Genomic DNA, 19,406 nt, shown 5'->3' on the forward strand with positions numbered 1-19,406 from the left:
CAAGATCATACTTAACCCTGTAATATGAAAACTTCAAAATACAACATGGAGAATGCAATCGTAGCCTTTGGAAGTGACAGAGTAAGCTTGGAGTGATGACAATCACAAACTCCCACCAAATCCAAGGCACATGACCGTCATGAAAGTTGAGTGCATTAACAGCAACTATTGACCAGTAAACTGAACACAAATTACCCCACTGACAGTCTTTGCAAAGCACCACAAATTGCTGTATCCAGTTGTTGAGTTAATAACTAAATGAAAGACAATAAAAAGGTTAAAGCACCCAAAAACCTATGAGGTTTCATAAAATCGTAAGATTTGGGATCTGAAATCATATTTCACAGCAGAAGACCAAAGGTTTGCCTGTTTAGGACTGACTCACAAGCCATTGCAACATTCACTACAGCAACGTAAGGTATTAGCAGCCCCAACTCTGCCCTCTGCGCCTCGGTTGGCAGTCACCTTCCCTACAACAGGGACAGCAAGCGGAATCATGTGCCCGCTCCTCAACACCACAACCCAGAGCCTGTCCTGTTTGTTTAAATCCACCTTCATCATCATTTAGTCTTCTCACCCTAGTCAGATGGGCAGTACCTTTCAGTCGGAAGCTAGATGGACAACTGCAGTAGCATCTTTCGAGTAACAGGAATTACCCCTCATTAATCAAAGCTCTTACTTTATTACAGACACAGGTAAAAATTAATTTAGAAACAACTGCAGAACAGTGAATTGTCTGATATAGTGGATTAGCTGACCTACTTGTTAAAGAAAAAAGAACAAATGACCAGAAGTTGAAGCTAAAATACAAAACAGTGTACATAATTTCTTTATTTCCAAAGGAAATACATAATTTACCATACTATTATCACTGGTCTACTTTAAAATCAAGACAGCACATATAAGCCATAAATTTCTGATCTAGATATAAAGACTCAGGAAAATTTATCACCACTATTAGGCAGAGGGTCAAGCTGTATCAGCACAGAAGTCTCTTTTAGTATTAAGAGATATCAATTATTCCATGCTTCAACAAGTACAGTCCAGTAGCCCCAGACTGAAAACAGCAGCATGAAATAAGGTGAGCTGGTAAAGAATGACAGAAGTGACTAAATATTCTTTAAGTATTAGAGAAATTCCTTGAAAAGTGAGCGGCTTCTTTTAATAAAGAAAAAAAAACTTAACAGCTTATTGCTCTCTACCATTTTCTTTTTTGTAACACTATTTCCCACGGATTTAATTATACTATTCCACGGGAAAGACATATAGTGGTTATGCTCACATAACCTTAATAACTTAACCATAATAATTATCAATAAAGTAATGTATTTCTCCCTATGTCCTCACTTTTCTCACACATTTTGATTGGGCTGTCTTTGGGCTATACTTATTTCATGCATCAAGGAAGGATTTAGAAACATATGAAAGAGTAGAATTGTATCATGCATAGAGCAGGTGAAACTTTTTTTCAAATATATAATGCATTCCATATATTTAATACACACACAATGGCACAATGTAAATGCACTAAGACTGAGAACAAAAGATACCTGGGTTTTTTCCAAGCTGAATCAATTACAGGCAGAAGAATACCGTCTAACTGCAAATAATTTAATCTTTTTGTGATGAGAACATTGGAAAATAAGATGGCTTCATTAGAGACAAAGAAGAAAAATTTTCAGACAGTCTAATTCCTTCAAATACGGTTAACTGAAAGGGTCATTTAACTTCAATAAGTACCATATTAAACAATTTTTTTTTTAAATAGCAAACATCCTATAAAGCTATTGGTCTAGAGGTTGTAAGCAAGAAATGTGAACAGCTTAGTCTACTTAGCCATCAAAACATGTAACAAAAGATTCAATCTTAGAGGGACAGCTGTATTTAGGACATCTGACAAGGTTTCCGATTAGATCAGGTAAGCAAAATTCATCCTTTCTGCAGATTGAGTACAGGTATCTCACAGAAGCTGATCCGGAATGATTCTTTTTCATAAATAGAACAACAGTATTTGTATTTTAGAAACAGTAATTTTGGAGTTAGGTAGCTCTCAAACATTAGGGCTGATACAGAATTAATAGTCTTTGCAAAGTCATTCACTAGTCTGGCCATCTCAGATTTGTGTGATCACAAAGTTCATCAGAACTCATTTTATTTTGGTCGTATTTCCAGACTGCTGTGTTAACAAAGCCTTACACTGCAAATTTAGAACACAAAAAAAAACAATACCGATTTCTTAGGAGATTTTAGAATGAGTGTTTCATGGATGTTTATGAGCTATGTCTAAAGCAACACTGATTCTCAGATAGAATTTGTCCATGATGACTTCACCCACAAAAAAGTGAATATAATTGCATTTTTTACAAAGTCTAGTCAGAAAAGCTTTACTTCTCTTGCATCACAATGCATTATTCCCACTTGTTCCAATAAAAATTTTGGGGAAAAAGCTAACAGAGTTGGGAGGGATGTAGAAGGAAGAAATAACCAGCCTCTTCATAAACCTTCTCCTTTTCAGACCTTTTACTGTTATAAGACTTCTCAGATTTAAATAGTTAGCATCTCATTATTCTCCTGACTACTCCAAATGATTCAGAAATCATTCAGCAGAGAAGGCACAGTGTGTGGGTTTGCTTTTTTTTTTTTTCCCCACTTTTAAAGGTAAATCCTACTACACTGCACAGAAACAAAAAGGGAACTTCACGGACTTGTTCTATTCCCCACATGTATAGTCTTAACTGCAACACTCGTGCTTCACTATTCCCGTAACAATACCATGATTTATTTCTTCATTTTACAGCTTTTTCCTGTAGAAGCTAAATCTTACACTCATTCTTACTTGTCTTTAATGAGTACATGTAGAAAAACCTCTTTTTTTTTTTTTTTTTTTTTTTTTTCAGGCTATGATTGCTTCATAGATAAACATGGCTTAAATTTTTCTGATAAACTGGATGTTGGAAGGATCACATGGCCACAACTCCCACAGCTTAACATTTAAGTGCATAACTAAAATGCTTCAGTGAGACTACCAATTACTGCAGTTATGTTACTACTGCACAGAACTGTTCAACACCAAACTGAGCTATAAGATTCCAGAAGCCATTTTTAGCCTTGGGCACTAGACCAAAAATAACCTTTTCAGTCCTCTAGGAAGCCAAATGTACAAAGATATGAAAACTGACAGAAAGAGTACAGCACTTGTTACCAAAATACTTTTTTTTTTTTTTTGTAAGGTTAATACTCTGTCATATTACCTGATTCTTAGCTGATTGCAAATCTATAGTGATATTCTTTTAGAGCCTGATTAGTTTTGAATCATACTTCTGTGCTATATGCTACACTAAAGGGAGCTCTGCCTTTCTGCATTGTGTTAATACATTTAAAACCACTCCCAGGATTTAACACCATCATGAAAGCTTCAAGGTTTACATCTTTACTGCTGTCCCAACATCTTCCAGAATAAAGCTTCAGTTTAAATGCCTCAACACCATTCTTCGAGATATGTTACAGTGTCTTGATTGTAACGTAAAAATAAAAGCCAGAGCACCAAAGGTGGATTCCTTTCATAGTTTTGTCCTTGAACTGTTCTGAGATCGGGATTAAGCCATTCAAAATTTCTGTTCCTCAGTTTTTCTAATCTGCAAAACCAGGGATAACCTGCATCATACAACAGTGAAATAATTCACTGAGAAAAGCAAAGTTTGCAAGATTAATTTTTATCAGAAACATAGAACAAGGTCTATGATAGGACTAACTAAAGCTAGATATCAGCTCTTAAAGTCATGATATTAACACTCAATATACATTTTAAAAGCCTTTTATGTAATTATCAAAAAAAAACAAGAAATTCAAGACTATTTTCTCTATCCTTAGAAGCTCGTGATCAGTTGGCTGATTGTCAAAGTTACACACAGCACACTAACATGACAGTAATAGCTGCAATACCATGACAAAAAAATATACCAAGAGAGTGGCTGTCTTATCTCTAAATTCCCTGGCAAAAACTTTAGCAAGTTGAAGTTATTATATATTTTATATTAGATTAGCTCATCTTTTCAGTCAGTTTATAAGAACCATACTACTTGCATCAAAGACTTTTTTTAAGAATGTGTCATGGATCATGTTCACTTTTCATGACGAATTTAAGTAAGCACATGGAAAAAAAGAGGGCAGTTCCAAAGACAGAGAAGAAATGTGCCTTTTTTTTTTTTTTAAGAAAAACAAGCAATTTCAGATTCAGAAGCCTCTTTCATCACCCCAAAATACCTCAGAAAAAATAATGGATGAAACTGCATCTTGTCACATGGTAGTTTTCCATCAAATTTAGGAGTTCAATTAAAGAATGGAAACATCCATTAAAATACAGCTATAATTCAGTAAAGCACTCTCTTAGTTTCTAGACATTTTGACTAATGAACTACATCATCTGCTCATGATGTAGCTCAGATTAAAAAAAATAATAAAAAACTACACAAAGTGACAAAGCATGTTGATGTTGTATACAAACTAGGTACTGGTACTGATAAATCTTAAAATAAAACCAAGCATGGAAACACAAAAAATATTTTAGGTGGACCCCACAAACAAATTCTTGGTCATACTTCTTTCTTCAAAAACACTACCAAGCAGGGGAAAATACCACGTCTGGTAAAACTTGCAAGTGATAGAACGTATGTGAGTAGGGGAAAAAAAAACAAGTCACTAACGCAAAGCAATCTGAACTGGCTGGGAAACGAAAGACAGGCAAAGAGTAGGCATTCAGCCAGACTGAAATTCAAATCTTGGAACAGGGATCACAGGCAAAACTTACTGAGGAGGGAAACGACATTGTACATAGTGGAATACAGTTTTCTTGAACTGAGATGAACTCCAAAAAAATTAAAAATAAACCCTAGCAACACAACAAGCATGGGAAACCTGGGTTTAAGTTTCTCCCCTTAACCGATCACAGCTGCTGTTTAGTAATCAGGGCATCCTCCCTCCACCTCGACAGCTGAGAAGGCTCCTTTCATCTTTAACCAGAAATCCCATCCTAGAAATCTTCACCACTGTCTGTATTTTTTAATTATATAACATATGAATGACACTACATTCTTCCTCCTTCCCCACCAAGTAAACAAACAGTTTTGTTGTTACTACACTTGCCATACCTTAAAAAGGCCGAACGGAATAAATAGAGCTAGGCCTCACTATTCTCAAAATACAGTAATCTAACAATGGCAATGATACAACCTGTCAAGTATTCAATAGTTTTACTGCCTATTTCTCCTGTCCCTAAATTTATAAACAGTTAAAAGTTCAAACAGTTGGGTTTTGGGTTTTTTTTTAAAGTCATTTTAATAGTAACTTCACTTACCATGATAGCTGTTGAACAATGTTTAAATTCTGACACAAGGTTCTTACTATAAATGAACTGTTACATTTGTATTTTTGGTATCTGGCCTTACTTCCTCTATGCCTCATCCAAGGGTGTATCCTGCTCCATGTCTTTCCTTTAATTAATCTCCGATTCAATTTTCTTCTCCTACCCCATTTCTTTCCCATTTTCCAAAACTTCTCCATCACTTTCAGTGATGACCAATTTATCTTTGCGCACAAGTTTTATGAACCTCTTTCTGTTCACCAAACAACAGATCTAACTTGTCATTCATGCTTTTCTTTTCATATATAAACGTGAAGGCTTTTTTATTTCTCATCTGATTTTTTAATTTTTACTTTTTGACTGTCTAATGTAGTGCTACAAAGGAGTGATGCCACCGCAAATAATGCAGCCAAAGATGCAGACTTTAGATGTTCAAAAAACCTGACATGGCTGTATATACACGATAAATCAAAGTGAAATTGTCATTTGTAGTTATTTTGCTACTTTCGAAACATAATACTTTATAATACAGTCTACAGTATACAGAAATCAAGGCACATGCCATGTTTAAATACGCTTCCAAGATGGTTTTTGCTGAATTTAGTTTAATTCAAAAAATTATTTACTTTAAATCCTCCACCCACATATTAATGCTGGCTGTCCCAGCAGTTTGTCTTTCTACCAGAAAGAAATATTTATAGGGCAGCATTAGTAAAAAAACACCTAACTAGTCTATATAGTTAAATCCAAAAACTAGAAATTCAATCTGTTACCTATCTTGCATTTTACAACACTGCAGTTTTGGAAAGAAATAAAAGTTCTGTTTTTAAAGCAGGTGTTTCAAGCCTACCTTGATATTGGCAACACCCACTTCAAAAAGGAAGGATTATCAAAAAAAGTGCAGGAACAATTGTAGGGAGACACAAAACGTTTATAATCTTTACAACATTTGCGATTTATATATGCAAGCAGTTGGTGTATTTCAATAAATTTATCTATTGAAAAACAGAATAGGTAACAGACAAGTATTTTCTGACATAGTTTCCTTTTTTTTTTAGTACAAGTAATTTCCTCCATTCCACTAAGAGTATTTCCAAACCAAGAAAAATAAAACTACCTGTACATGTTCGCATCCTCCAGACTCAATATTACAACTACTGCAACTCAGGCCAAGGAATAAAATCACCCGGCTACAAAAAAACAACATAAAAACCTTATCCATTCAGCAGCACAGGTCACTGTTAACACGGTGCTCACCTGTTTTGCTCTTGTTCTGCTTCTCATAAAGATCCATTCAGGAACTCTATTCTGATATTCAAAACTTCCAGCTACTTCCAGTAACTTCTCTAACCATACCTCAAAGACCTACCTCACATTGGCATCATGAAATTATCACCTAGTTTTTAACTAGAGAAGTCAGAATTCCCACAAGCTCAGCTTGACATGAAACATTTCATGCAGCTTCAAAAGTAAATACAAACCTCAAGCTCTAAATTAAATGCAAAACTAACCCTCATTTGGCTCTGCCAAGATCATCATCTCACAAGTTTTGACTTTTTTTTTTTTTTTTCTCCTTTAAAAATACTTCTCCTACAGACCAGGATAGAAGGACGAAAGGCTGTTATTGTTATTTCTATTTTTAAATAGTTAGGAGGTTTACAGATATTAGTGTTCTGTACCATACAAGGAAAGAAATGGATAAAAAGGCAAGCTGGCCAGCAAGACACCCTTAGGGGAAAGAGCCTGGGGAGAAGCCTTAGAATTTTAGATCTGAACTCCTCCCACAAGGATGCCTCTACCCACAAATTTAGCGGAAAGCAATTATTCCTCCAGAGGCTTAACTCCTCGGTACCTTTCCAAAGAACTACGCTGATGTGTGTGTTAGGTTTTGCAAAATATGGCCAGCAGACAGCAGTCAGAAGCCAGGAGACATAACACCAATTTCCACTTTTGAAAGCGATCTGCACGCTGAATAGGGTGATAACATTTCTGGCTCTTTCAGTTTTACACAAGGGAGAACAATAAATGGGTATGCTATTTTCATAATTCTGGTTTCAACAGAACATGTTATGGATACCTCTCTGTTTTCAGAAGTGCCATTTAAATTATTGTAATTGTACTGACTTTAATTGTGAATTAAGGATCTAATCAGCTTGGAGCTTGGGAATGTTCACAAGTCTAGTAAATGCTTACTAACAGAGCCAGCAAGAACAGGGCAGGCAGAATGAACAGTCAGTGGCCTGGGGAAGTTACTCATCCTCACTCAGATGGTCATTCTGCTATGCAGAGCATCAGTCCCTCTGTCTTGGTTGCTCCTGCAACTCTGTAAGCAGCAAAAATATCACTGGCTTGTCCTTCTGCAGGCAAATGGATGATAAGCTTCCCAAACTAAAATTCAACAGTTAATCTTTTAAAGTATGAATTTTCAACTACGATTTGTAGCATAAAGCCTGTAAATGTCATGAAGAGTCAAAAAATTTTCTGCATGTTTACCTAATTCTCTGTTCACAAAAATTCTAAACATAATCATTAATGTAACTACTCAAGAAATGCATTTTTTCTCAGTTTTGCAAATATCAGAAAAGTATCTCAAGCCATTGCACTCAAGCAAGAATATAAAACTCACCCCACTTTATAATCCTTTCCCTTCTTTCACTCGCACCGCTTACATACACCTTCACTCACTACTTCATATATTTTCACTCACTTTGTATAACACTTCAGCCTTTAAATAGTATCTTCTTTCTATCCATTTTCTTGTTCAAACCTATACTACACTGGCATTTGCCCCCTTCCTCTTCCAAGTTACAGTTTTACGGGGCAGTCGTTCTACTTTGTCATAGCAGATTCTACCTTGGTCTCTTTCCCTCTCAAAAGTATTCAATGTTTTCAGAACTCTGCATAGAGTAACTGTATTAAGATTCACAGTCTTTCCTGATTTACAGATGTCTAAATCAAGATGTCTTTTATGATGAAGACACAAGAGAAATAGACCAGGGGAAGGAAGAAAATGAGGCTCACAAACCACATAGGGATATTTGGCTTCTACCTCCCACAAGGCATGTGATCACATGCCGGTGGATCTTCAAAAACAAAGTTGATTAGCTAGAAACATCTGAAAAGGAGCCTGTGGCACCTTTACTACTGTAATAGCACTTTTGGAGCTCTGAGTCAGTCTTTTCCAAGTGTGGCGGGTTGACCCTGGCTGGGTACCAGGTGCCCACCAAAGCCGCTCTATCTCTCCCCTCCTCAGCTGGACAGGGGAGAGGGAATATAACAGAGGCTCACGGGTCGAGGTAAGGACAGAGAGGGAGCACTCAGAAATTACTGTCACCAGCAAACCAGACTCAATTTGGGGAAATTAATTTATTGCCAATCAAATCAGAGAAAGGTAATGAGAAATAAAACCAAATATTAAAAACACTTTCCTCCCACCCCTCCCTTCTTCTTGGGCTTAACTTTATTCCTGATTTTCCTTACCTCCTCCCCCCTCCAGTGGTGAAGGGGGATGGGGAATGAGGGTTTCGGTCAGCTAATCGCACATTGTCTCTGCAGCTCCTTCCTCCTCACACTCTTCCCCTGCTCCAGCGTGGGGTCCCTCCCACGGGAGACAGTCCTCCATGGACTTCTCCAACATGAGTCCTTCCCACGGGCTGCAGCTCTTCATGAACTGCTCCAGCGTGGGTCCCTCCCACGGGGTGCAGCCCTTCAGGAACAGGCTGCTCCAGCGTGGGTCCCCCCCGGGGTCACAGCTCCTGCCAGCAAACCTGCTCCAGCGTGGGCTCCTCTCTCCACGGGTCCTGCCAGGAGCCTGCTCCAGCGTGGGCTTCCCACAGGGTCACAACCTCCTTTGGGTGCATCCCCCCGCTCCAGCGTGGGGTCCTCCACGGGCTGCAGGTGGGGATCTGCTCCACCACGGACCCCCACGGGCTGCAGGGGCACAGCCTGCCTCACCGTGGTCTTCACCAGGGGCTGCAGGGGAACCTCTGCTCCGGTGCCTGGAGCACCTCCTCCCCCCTCCTCCTTCACTGACCCTGGTGCCTGCAGTTGTTGCTCTCACATATTCTCACTCCTCGCTCCAGCAGCAGTTTCTATTACACAGCTGTTTTGTTTTTTTCCCCCCCCCCCCTTCTTAAATATGTTATCACAGCGGCACTACCACCATTGCTGATGGGTTCAGCCTTGCCCAGTGGCAGGTCCATCTTGGAGCCGGCTGCATTGGCTCTGTGGGACATGGGGGGAGTTTCTGGCAGCTTCTCATAGAAGCCACCCCTGTAGCCCCCCCACTATCAAAACCTTGTCATGTAAAGCCAATACACCAAGGCAGATGGGCCAAGGGAACAAAAAGTAATATCACTCTTACAGAAGCAGTTTTCATCCACTTATGCGCACAGCGTGGCCAAACATGGCTTTGGAAAATCTAGGTAGAGCTGTTTTTTAAACGGCCACCCTAAACTGGAAGTTAACTTTAAGGGTAAAGGTTCAATAAACAGCTGAGCTTACGCCTTCTGAAATTGAGAGGTTTCACCCTCCCTCCTATCATGTGATTTTTAAGGATGTCGTCTCTCCCACCACTTAGCCCTTGCGCTAGTTTTGAAGCCTCTCTGCAAACAAAGCAAGCTAGTCAAAAAAGAAACAAACAAAAAAAAAACCCACACTGGGTAAGGAGATGGGCACACACACATACTCACACACACTGAATCAGCGGTAGAAAGCCATTAGTCTGTTCAAGCCACGTTCTGCGACAGTAGCCAGGCAATTGAGTACTCCTAATTTGTTTCATGAAACAAAAGGCACTCTGAGCTAATTCACTTTATTTTGTGCTGAGAAGAGCCTAACAGCACCTGCAGTCACTGACTGCATTTCAGCTATGGGGGCATAAATCTCCAGACAAAAGAGGTAACTTTCAAAAGCACAACTGACTAAACTATGTAGCAAGAGAACTAATAGATTCTTTTCAACAGGAGTCAATAGCCTTAATGTTTATATGACCCATAAGCAAGGACATACTCAGACTTGGGGAAGAAAAAAAGGACCAAAGGGCTTTAAAGGGCATTCTGCAGCTATGAATTGCTAAGCATGTCTATGTTTCTAAAGAATCCATTTAGTCTGATAAAGCTCTTTCATGACGCATTGCTTATCTGAAAAAAAAAATAAACTACAATATGTTAACACAGAGATATCCAGACAGACCACATTATGAAGTTGTGTTGGATACACAATAATGTTACATATACTGTTGGATAAATAATAATGAAAACAAAATAGATTTATCTTCATATTTTAGCCTTGATATAAAGACACATTATGCGGTAATCTCAAAAAAGAGTTACATCCCAAAACAAAAGTTTTGGCTGTAGGGTAATATTCATTTGTGAGAATAAACAAACATATTTCCTCTCTCTCTCTGTCCTAATACACTTAGAATATTATTTGTGTAAGAGACAGAGTAAGTAAGGTTAGAAATCTTCAAATAAACACAGGAAGGTTGTACAAAGGGACTGACTATTGAACGTAAAGAGGAATCAGAGTTTTATTCCTTTTTTCAGCTTTATAATTAAAGATGTTATTTTTATTGATATGAGTTTGGGTAAAATGAGCAAAATGAAAGGTTCTCAAAAAGCCTCATCCAAAAAAAACCCTACAATGTAAACAAAATATGAATTCAAGATGATGAATGATGCAAAGCAGTAATTATCAGAGAAAATTCTTAAAAGGAGAGGGGCATATCGAATCTCTTTTTTTCCCTAGTGAGCAAATATTAATCAAATTCTAAACAACAGCCTGTTTGGCAGGCATTTTTGATTCATGAAAGTTTGTAGTAGCACAAACAAACTAGTCTATATCTGTGACGTCCTTCCCAGAACAACCTGTATTTATAGTAAGCAAAATCAACCGCATATCTGCTGCAATAATTAGGAGAATTCTCAGAAGTGAAGGAAGAATTACATTAATAAAGGAGCTGGAGAAAAATCAGCAAGAATAAATGATGGCGATCTAATATACACAGAATCACAGAATAGTTGGGATTGGAAGGGACCTTTTAAAGGTCATCTAGTCCAATCCCCCTGCAGTAAACAGGGACACCTTGAACTAGATCAGGCTGCTCAGAGCACCATCCACATAGCTGGTTGTTTTTAAAAAAAAAAAAATGGGAAGATGTATTATTTTATCAAAGAGGACTAAAATGAGCATATTTCACCTGAACCAGTACCAATCCCCCAAACAATAATTTTTTTTCAGAAAGACAAGCAGAAAGAACTTCCAACTGTTGGGTACAAGCAAAGGCTTTCTTGGACTCAGCTGTGATGGAAGGCAGCTTGTAACTTCCCTCCCTCTCCCCCCTCCCCCCTTTACATGCCTCCATGGGAAGGTGTCAAAACTCAAGCTGAAGTGCCCCAAAAGCTAAAAACAAAACTCCGCAGGTGATACTGTGATTTTTGGACCATCTTGAAAACAAATCCGTAGTTATAAAGTTCAAACAACTATTTCAAAGACGCTGACAGGCTAAGGTGTCTTCAACACAGCATTGTCTAGCAAGCACAGTCCATTTATAAACATTTAAACAACAATAAGTAGGAGTTATTTTGTCTAGTGATCATTCTAAAGCACAAAAAATAAATACATATTCCTTCCAGAATTTCCTAGCAATTAAATACTACAATTTGTATTTCTTATCAATCTAATTCATGATTAAAAAAAAAATTGCTTCTCTCCCATGTCATCACAAGCAGCAGCAAGTAATCCTTAGCTCGTGTGCTTAGCTCACGACAGAAACGGATGAAACAGGTATTCACCAGAAAAGATTCAGAGGATCTGTCTTCAGAAATACAGCCAAAGCCTACAGAAAGATGTTGAAGCGATACAGGCAGCCATGGTTACACATTTAAGTAACAGCTTTGGGGCTTTTTCATCCTCTTTTATAAACTAACATGCTTCCAGCATTCCCAGTGGTTTTGAGGACTATAATTGCATACTGTTACTTAAGAGCTATGTGATTACTGCGCCACTGTCTTCTCATAACCCAGCCTGTAATAATAGTGATAAGAATAGCATTTATTATTTTTGAAATGGTTTTTTGCAATGCATCCACACTGATGTGGTTTAGAACATCTGACTAAACTCAAGATACTTTATATACAGGTTTTATTTTCTTCTAACAGGACTGCACACCACGCAAACTCCCTTCTGTGTGCAACGATACTGCCTGAAAGTTCATCTGACGGGGTCACTCAGCTCTTGGGCAAAACTTCTAAAGATTGAAGAAGAAACATCCTGTCATGTCTCTATAAGCAAGAGGTATTCAGTGCAAAGTCACAGAAGCAAAAGCATACCAAGAAGTTGCACAAACTGAAAGCGAAAAGTATAGTTAAGCCTCTACAGTTACTATGGAATGTAACTGCAGTAAGAACTAGAAAAGTCAAATCATTCAGTCCCAGCTATTAAAGACAAACAAGCTATGTCCCTTTCATAAGTATATCAACTGCTATATAAAATCCAACATCTAACTTCAGGAAAAAAATCAATGCATGAACAGAAAATTTAAAGTTTAACACTCCTGTCTTCTTCAGACCTACCTAAGGCACTCAGAACTTTTCTAGAAAACAAGCTAAGCTTGTTAATACTTTATTTGAGAGTAACTGTAGACCATCATTTTCTGAATTGAAAAATACTGTCAGTATCTCACACTAAAACACTGTCAAGACGCAGACATGGTTTCGGTTTTCTGGAAATTCCCTGCTCCTCAGATCTCTAAACTCAATCCCCCAGACTAGTCTTCTCTAAATCAAGGACTGACTGTGTTCTTCAGCGAGATTGGCCCTCTCCAGCAAAAATGCTTTAACATTGAAAAGCTACCCCTACCCCAAACACCAAAGTTTCAGGCCTTCAGAGACATATCAGCACATCGAATCCAAAAGTAAAAGTCACTCCTTGCAAGGCCATATTCCAAGTAGTACAATAAAGTACTGGTTTTATACTATGCACATTTATGGAGAGGAAGTGAGAGAGAAAATTCCCATCAAGAGTTTGACCCAAGAGCTTCAGAAATCTGGACTTAAGCCAAGCATCTCTTCTGTTTATATATTCTATGTATGTAATGTAACAAGTGAAAAGGAACACAGATTTTTCTGAAATACATTGACACAGGACTTAACTCACAAGGCAAACAATTCCCATTAAACAGTTACAACATGCTGTTACAAACAACAAACACAAAGTAACTCTAGATTAACACATGGTTCTCCTAAAAAGGGACAATGAAAAAAGGGCTGCTGCTGTTACAAGACTGGGACATGGGCTGTGCTACACTGCTGTTTATACCAAACAGAGAACAAAAATCCCATTCTACATTTAATTTCATATTGAATGTCTTCCGTGTAAACTCTGACAAAAATCACATTACTGCTTGAAGGACTACTTTTTTTCCTGAGCTCTCCTTTGAATAGAAAAATTATTAGAACAAGTAAGCATGTAACAAGCATGTACTGCCTATACATACAACACGCAGCTCAGGCTTGTACAGAACATACTTCCACAATATACAAATACAAACATGTAATCACTGCCAATCAAAGAATTTTTTCCAGTACATAATTTTGTTTTCCAACAGTTTGGATCGATATTACGTCAAACCAAACGAGCTAACTCTGGATTTCCAAACTACTTATCTTGTATCACAGCATGTCTTTATTAGACTACAACTTTAAAAAAGAAAACAGATAAAACATCTTGCTTATGAAGACAAGCTGAAAGTCATTCTTCTAACTGCATTCAGTTCCACTATCATGCCTTATCCCTTTCACTATCACATCTCTTACCAAGTCAGTTAATGATTAGCACGGCAATTCATGCTACCAATTCATGGCAGTTTCATTCATCAAGCTTTCTTCATGTTTCTCTTTTATTGATATGGTGATAGAGGTGTTCCTATGAACTGCTGCGAAATCCATTCAGCAACAGCAAAGAAGTAACAGAGCTAAATAACAATTACATGTTACGCCTACCACACATCTAAGACATTACTCTGTTCCTTATTGCTGGGATAGATAAAACGATGCAGTCAGCACGTACGTCTCAACATATAGGAAGGCATAAATACCCTCATGTGCAGGAGTAGTTGAGAATTTAGGTTCGTGTTATCACATGTCTGCATGGAGGTATAGCACCTGCTATTTTGTGTGACAAGGACAAGTGACTGCTTGTCTGCTCTTCTGCTGTTACAACACAACAATCCTCAGCAGGCAGATGGGGACACAAAAGTGCATGCGGAGGCAGTACACTGAAGATCTTCAGAATACACTAAGACATTCTTCCAGTGTGGATTTGCACTGTTCTACCTAGTGACACTATGTAAAGAATGGATTGGGTTCCAATCCCGGGCACAAATAGGGGCAGGTAAACAGACAGGACCTTTTGTGGGGATCTGTCTCCTTAGGTGAGAAACAAGTGTGCCTTTCTTCTTGTTGGAAGAAGTGTGTGAGAGCAAAGTAAATGCAGAGTGGATACACCTTCCCTCCCCACTCCTGCCTGCAGGGCTGTCCCCGCTGCAGATTTATGTAATGATGGTGTTCCTCACTGTAGAATACATACAGTGCCTGTGAAGACCAGGATTTCTCTCCACACTCCTTGGAAGATAGTATTGCATACAGAGGTGGAACTACGACTACATGACTGTAAGGATACAAGGGTGGATGCAAACCCCAGTGTCAGACAAGTGGCATTAGTGAGAGGCAGCATGCTCTTCGGGGTAGCTGCAGAGCAAAAGTGTCCCTATGGTCACGTCTCCGTCTGCGACGTGCAAATAGGTGAGATGTTCAGAGGCACATGAGTGTCCTAACGTGGTTCCGTACAGACATGCCTTCCATTCGTGCCGGGTGGGTACACCTACATACAGCAGGATGGAAGGAGCGGGTATCCAACCTGGCAGGCGTTCCTCACGAAACCTATTCAAAGGTGGGCTGGCTGCCACCTCAAACCTCAGCAGTCAGGGAAGGGTGGCACGGAGACACAGAGTCCCCAGAGGAGGAAGAAGACAGGTGCGAGCAAGAATCTCCCCACACACACCCCCCCCAGTGTGCCGCGGGAGAGCCAGATCTGCCTCACCAAATGCGGGGGGGGGACACGACGAGGTGGGGAGTGGGGGGGAGAGCGTGCAGCGATCCAGCCATATGGGAGCAAACACCTACCTCATACAGAAAGGCGGGGGGGGGGGGAATAAAGAAAGCATAGGGTCTCCACGGAGAGCTGGGAGCTGACTCAGTTTCCGTGTGGGGACGGGCCCGTGGAGAGGGCGAATGCCTCATGCCGCGGAGGTTGAGTGAAAAGGTGGGGAGCGGGCGTCCTCCTCACAGGGAGGTTGGGGGGACACTAGGATGCGGGGCGAGGGGAGGAAGGGGTGTGTGTGTGTCCCCCAGCGATTAAATCGCGATTAAATCGCCGGGGGACCCACCTTCCTACCCCGCTCCCCGCCCCCTCGGGCAGATGCCCGCCGCCGGCCGCCCCTTCCCTCCGCACCCCCGGCTCGTCGCTCGGCCTCACCTGCCCGCACCGTATCGGAGAGGTCGTGGCTGAGGGCTGCGGCGCTGCGCGGGAACTCCTTCAGCTTCCTGCCGCTCAGGTTGAGCCCCCCGGAGTGCGCCGCCTCCTCCAGCGCCCGCTCCAGACCGCGGTTCAGCGGCGCCTGCAAACCCAGCGACCCGCCGCCGCCGCCGCCGCCGCCCACCCCGGCCGCTGCCACCGCCAGAGCAGCGGCGGGGAAGGGCTGCGACTCGCCTCCCAGCGTCGCCATCTTTTTCCCTCGCCGCTGGGGGTACCCGAGAGAGCCACCGGACCTGCCTCCCTCCCTCTTTCCCTTCCTCCTCCTCCTCCTCCTCCTCCTCCCGCTCGCTGAGGTGGTGGCGGCGCCGCCGCCGTGAGGGGGAGGGGGAGCGGCAGCGCAGGGAGGAGGCGGAGGCGAACGGGCGAGGCGCGCCGCACTGCGCATGCCCGGCCCCACAACCGCCCCCCTTTCCCCCCCCCCCCCCCCCCCCCCAGACACCGCGCCCGCGGGCGCTGCGCGGGGTGGGGCACTGCGGCGCCACCTAGCGGCCTGCGCCGCCCCTGCAGCTGCCGCCGCCGCCGCCGCTGCCCCCCCCCCCTGCAAAATGCCCCCGCAAAGGCAACAGCGCGCAAGTTCTGCCTTGTGGTTTTTGTTTTGTTTTGGTTTGTTTTTGTCACGACAGCCCCCACCGCCTCCCCGTTTAAAGGCTGGCCCCCAGGGCGGGGGGCGTCTGCCCAACCGCTTCCTTTGTCCCCTTCTCCCAGCCTCCGCCGGAGCGCGTCCGCCGCGCCGGCCGGCTCGGGGGCTGGGTGCGCAGCAACCCGCGTGAAACCGCCCGTGCGCGCATGCAAGTGCTGGGGCGGCAGGCCTCATTTGAAAATTAAAAGCTGCAGTGGCTCTTGCCACTGAATTTGGCCCTGGGGAGCATCTGCCCTGCAGAAGGCTTTTCTGTGACCTGCTGCGCCCGCAGGGGCTGGTTCACACGTGCGCGTGGTCCCCGGGGACAGTCTGCCAAATAGAGACCCTCAAAGGTGTGATTCAGAGTGACAAACCACACACAGGAACCATGATCAGTTCAGTTTTCAGTGGAATTACATTTCTGAGAGGGTGAGCGTGTTAGTTTTGGTTTATTTCTCCCTCCCTTTCTGCAGCTTTGCAAAACTGAGCCCGGGAGTGGGAGAGAAGCAAAGCCGAGTGTTTCCACAGGGTTTACAAAGCTCAAAGCTAAAAAAGGACTCGTACATCATCACCCATGACCTGTATTTTACAGGCCATTACATTTCACTCGGCCTGTGTTGTGATCAATGGCTGACATTAAACCAAAGCCTTCCCAGCTCCAGGAAGTTCAGCCACTGAGTGCTACAGGGACAAAGATGACCGAATTGCCACAAGGAAATAACTCTCAGTTTCTGAAAAACAGGAGAGATCGTAGCAACTTCAGCAGTCCCAGCAAGAAACAGCACTGGTTAAAAGGGAGAAAGAGTGTTAGAGGTAGGTCTTTTCCCATAATAGCATAATAATATCCATTAAAAACTTGTTCTTTATAATTAAGGTACGCTCTCAGTATCAGCATTTTTCATGGTAGTTTTATTTACATTGCATCACTGTAGAAGTGTTGCAGGCAGCACAGCAGCGTTTTTAAAGAGGCTGACTTACATTAAGGAAAGAGCTGTAAGGTTAGATGACTAGGAGGGGGATTATTTTACTGTAAGTACATTTATATTGCATCTAAATATAGGCCCTGAGCTTAAATTGCAGTCCAAACTCCCCTCATAGCCACAATTGCCAATTCTTCATGTCTGATGCAGAGATCTTGGGTTTCAGGATGACAAATTCAATGTCCTACCAGTTTGAAGGAATTTTGGGTGCACCAGAGAGTGATTCCTGACACCATTCCTTGGAACAACCCCTAGCTGAAGAGGAAATCAACAGTTAACCACATCAATGGTTGTGCCCAGATATCACATTACTTTTGACAAAGCTTGTTGGTGGGTTTTTAAGATAGTCTTTCCCACAAATTTCCACTAGTCACAGCATGTTTTGGATTTGTTAAAAGGCTTAATTCCAGCTTGCATGCAATCTTTGCACTGCTGTTGGAAAACATAAAGAAACAGATGAATAGCTACATCGTCTCGGTGATTTAAAGAAAAGTGTTGATGAACAGTAGTTCAAACTGAGTAAACTGTGAATAAGAGCAACTGCTAGGCTTCCCCTATAATGGAAAGTTTTTAAAATGCAAGTTTAATGAACTAGATACTATATTCGTTTACACTTAGAGAAGTCTGAAATATCGTAAGTTTTATAACTCAGTAAATGGCTTTGTGCAGGAGATTTCCTGTGTATTAAATTCCCCAACATCACGGAACTTTATTTTGAAACAACTAATATAGAATTAAACATTCAGACAGCGTATCTGCAAAATTCATCTTCCAGCATCAGCTCTTTAAATCAGGTAGCAGGCCTGTCTTTTGGTGAAGCTTGGTAAGTTTTCCCACCAATGGGACACCATGTTCCTTCCTCTCCCACTTCCAGTAAGACAAAATGATTTCTTGTGCTGATTTTGATAAAAACAAAAAGGCTTTTTTGCTCTTCGTTGTCTTCACACTGTATTGCTAATTCTGGGATTGGATTTAAAGCATCTCGCATAAGGGAGGCCAGCAGCAACATCTTTCTCATCCTCATTTGAAGGACAACTCATCCTCCTTTGCAGGAGGCACCCCAGGTGCCAAGGAGGCGTCAGGCTCCCCTGCTTGTGGGCAGGCACAGGGTGCCCACCTTGGCTGCCCCACTGGGCTCACACCAAGGGCCTGTGGCTGGCAGAGACAGACAAGTCGGCACAGCATTCCCCCTTAGGACACCCAACATCAGGACAGCTAGGCTATAGAGAGGCTGGGACTACCCTGGTACATGGTCTAGCAGGGGTTAAAGATTCAGGTTCCCCCTTGTAGCAATGCAAAGGCACACACCAGTAATCAGGGAGCAAGTCTCTTTTAAACTGCTTTTTGATCTGAGCGGCTGAGGTGCAATGCAGGCATGACCTGTGCTTATCAGATAGGGTGTAGAAACCCCTGGAAGTACTTTGAAGGTTGCTAACGTTCTCAGGATTGTGGAGGAAAAAAATATATAGCACTGAAGCTGTATTGCCTTGACTTTCTCTCTTCTCTGCCTGAGTGCTGTGCCAGATCTAACTCTGTTCCTATAGATACAAAGGATTAGGAATTGGAAACGCTACAGAAAAAAAGAAAAGATCAATCACAGCAGCATCAGTTTCCTATGCATGCATGTATATAAAAGGTTACACTCCATATATAGACTTTGGAAGATTACAAAGTGGGCACAGCCTGTCACAATAGCTAAACTGAGCTAGTGGCAAGATGTCATTGCAAGCAGCCCTTCCATTCCTTGCCCAGAGCTATGTAATGTCCCCAGTTCCTATATGACAGTATCTGCATTTGTCTGACTCTTTAATGAGACCTAGAGCAGCTTAAAAATTAACTCTATAAGGGA

At 41.6% G+C, this 19,406-nt stretch overlaps 1 protein-coding gene across 8 annotated transcripts in view; it reads right to left on the reverse strand.

Annotated features, from left to right (window-relative positions):
* The window catches only part of LRCH1 (leucine rich repeats and calponin homology domain containing 1), a 135,606-nt gene extending 119,344 nt beyond the window's left edge, over window positions 1-16,262 (reverse strand). For 2 of the 8 annotated variants that reach the window (XR_004409085.2, XR_004409084.2), the window contains exon 1: window positions 15,899-16,262. Coding sequence is in view for 3 of the 8 variants with exons in the window: in XM_033006641.2 (XP_032862532.2) it covers window positions 15,899-16,148 (250 nt within the window). In the remaining 5 variants the exon portion in view is untranslated. The remainder of the gene's footprint in view (window positions 1-15,898) is intronic. The other 6 variants (XR_004409088.2, XR_004409086.2, XR_004409087.2 and 3 more) reach the window with 6 other exon arrangements.
* Window positions 16,263-19,406: the final 3,144 nt, after the last annotated feature.

The sequence above is a fragment of the Tyto alba genome, unplaced genomic scaffold, assembly GCF_018691265.1.
Source record: "Tyto alba isolate M040663 unplaced genomic scaffold, T.alba_DEE_v4.0 Super-Scaffold_45, whole genome shotgun sequence".
Lineage (NCBI taxonomy): Eukaryota > Metazoa > Chordata > Aves > Strigiformes > Tytonidae > Tyto > Tyto alba.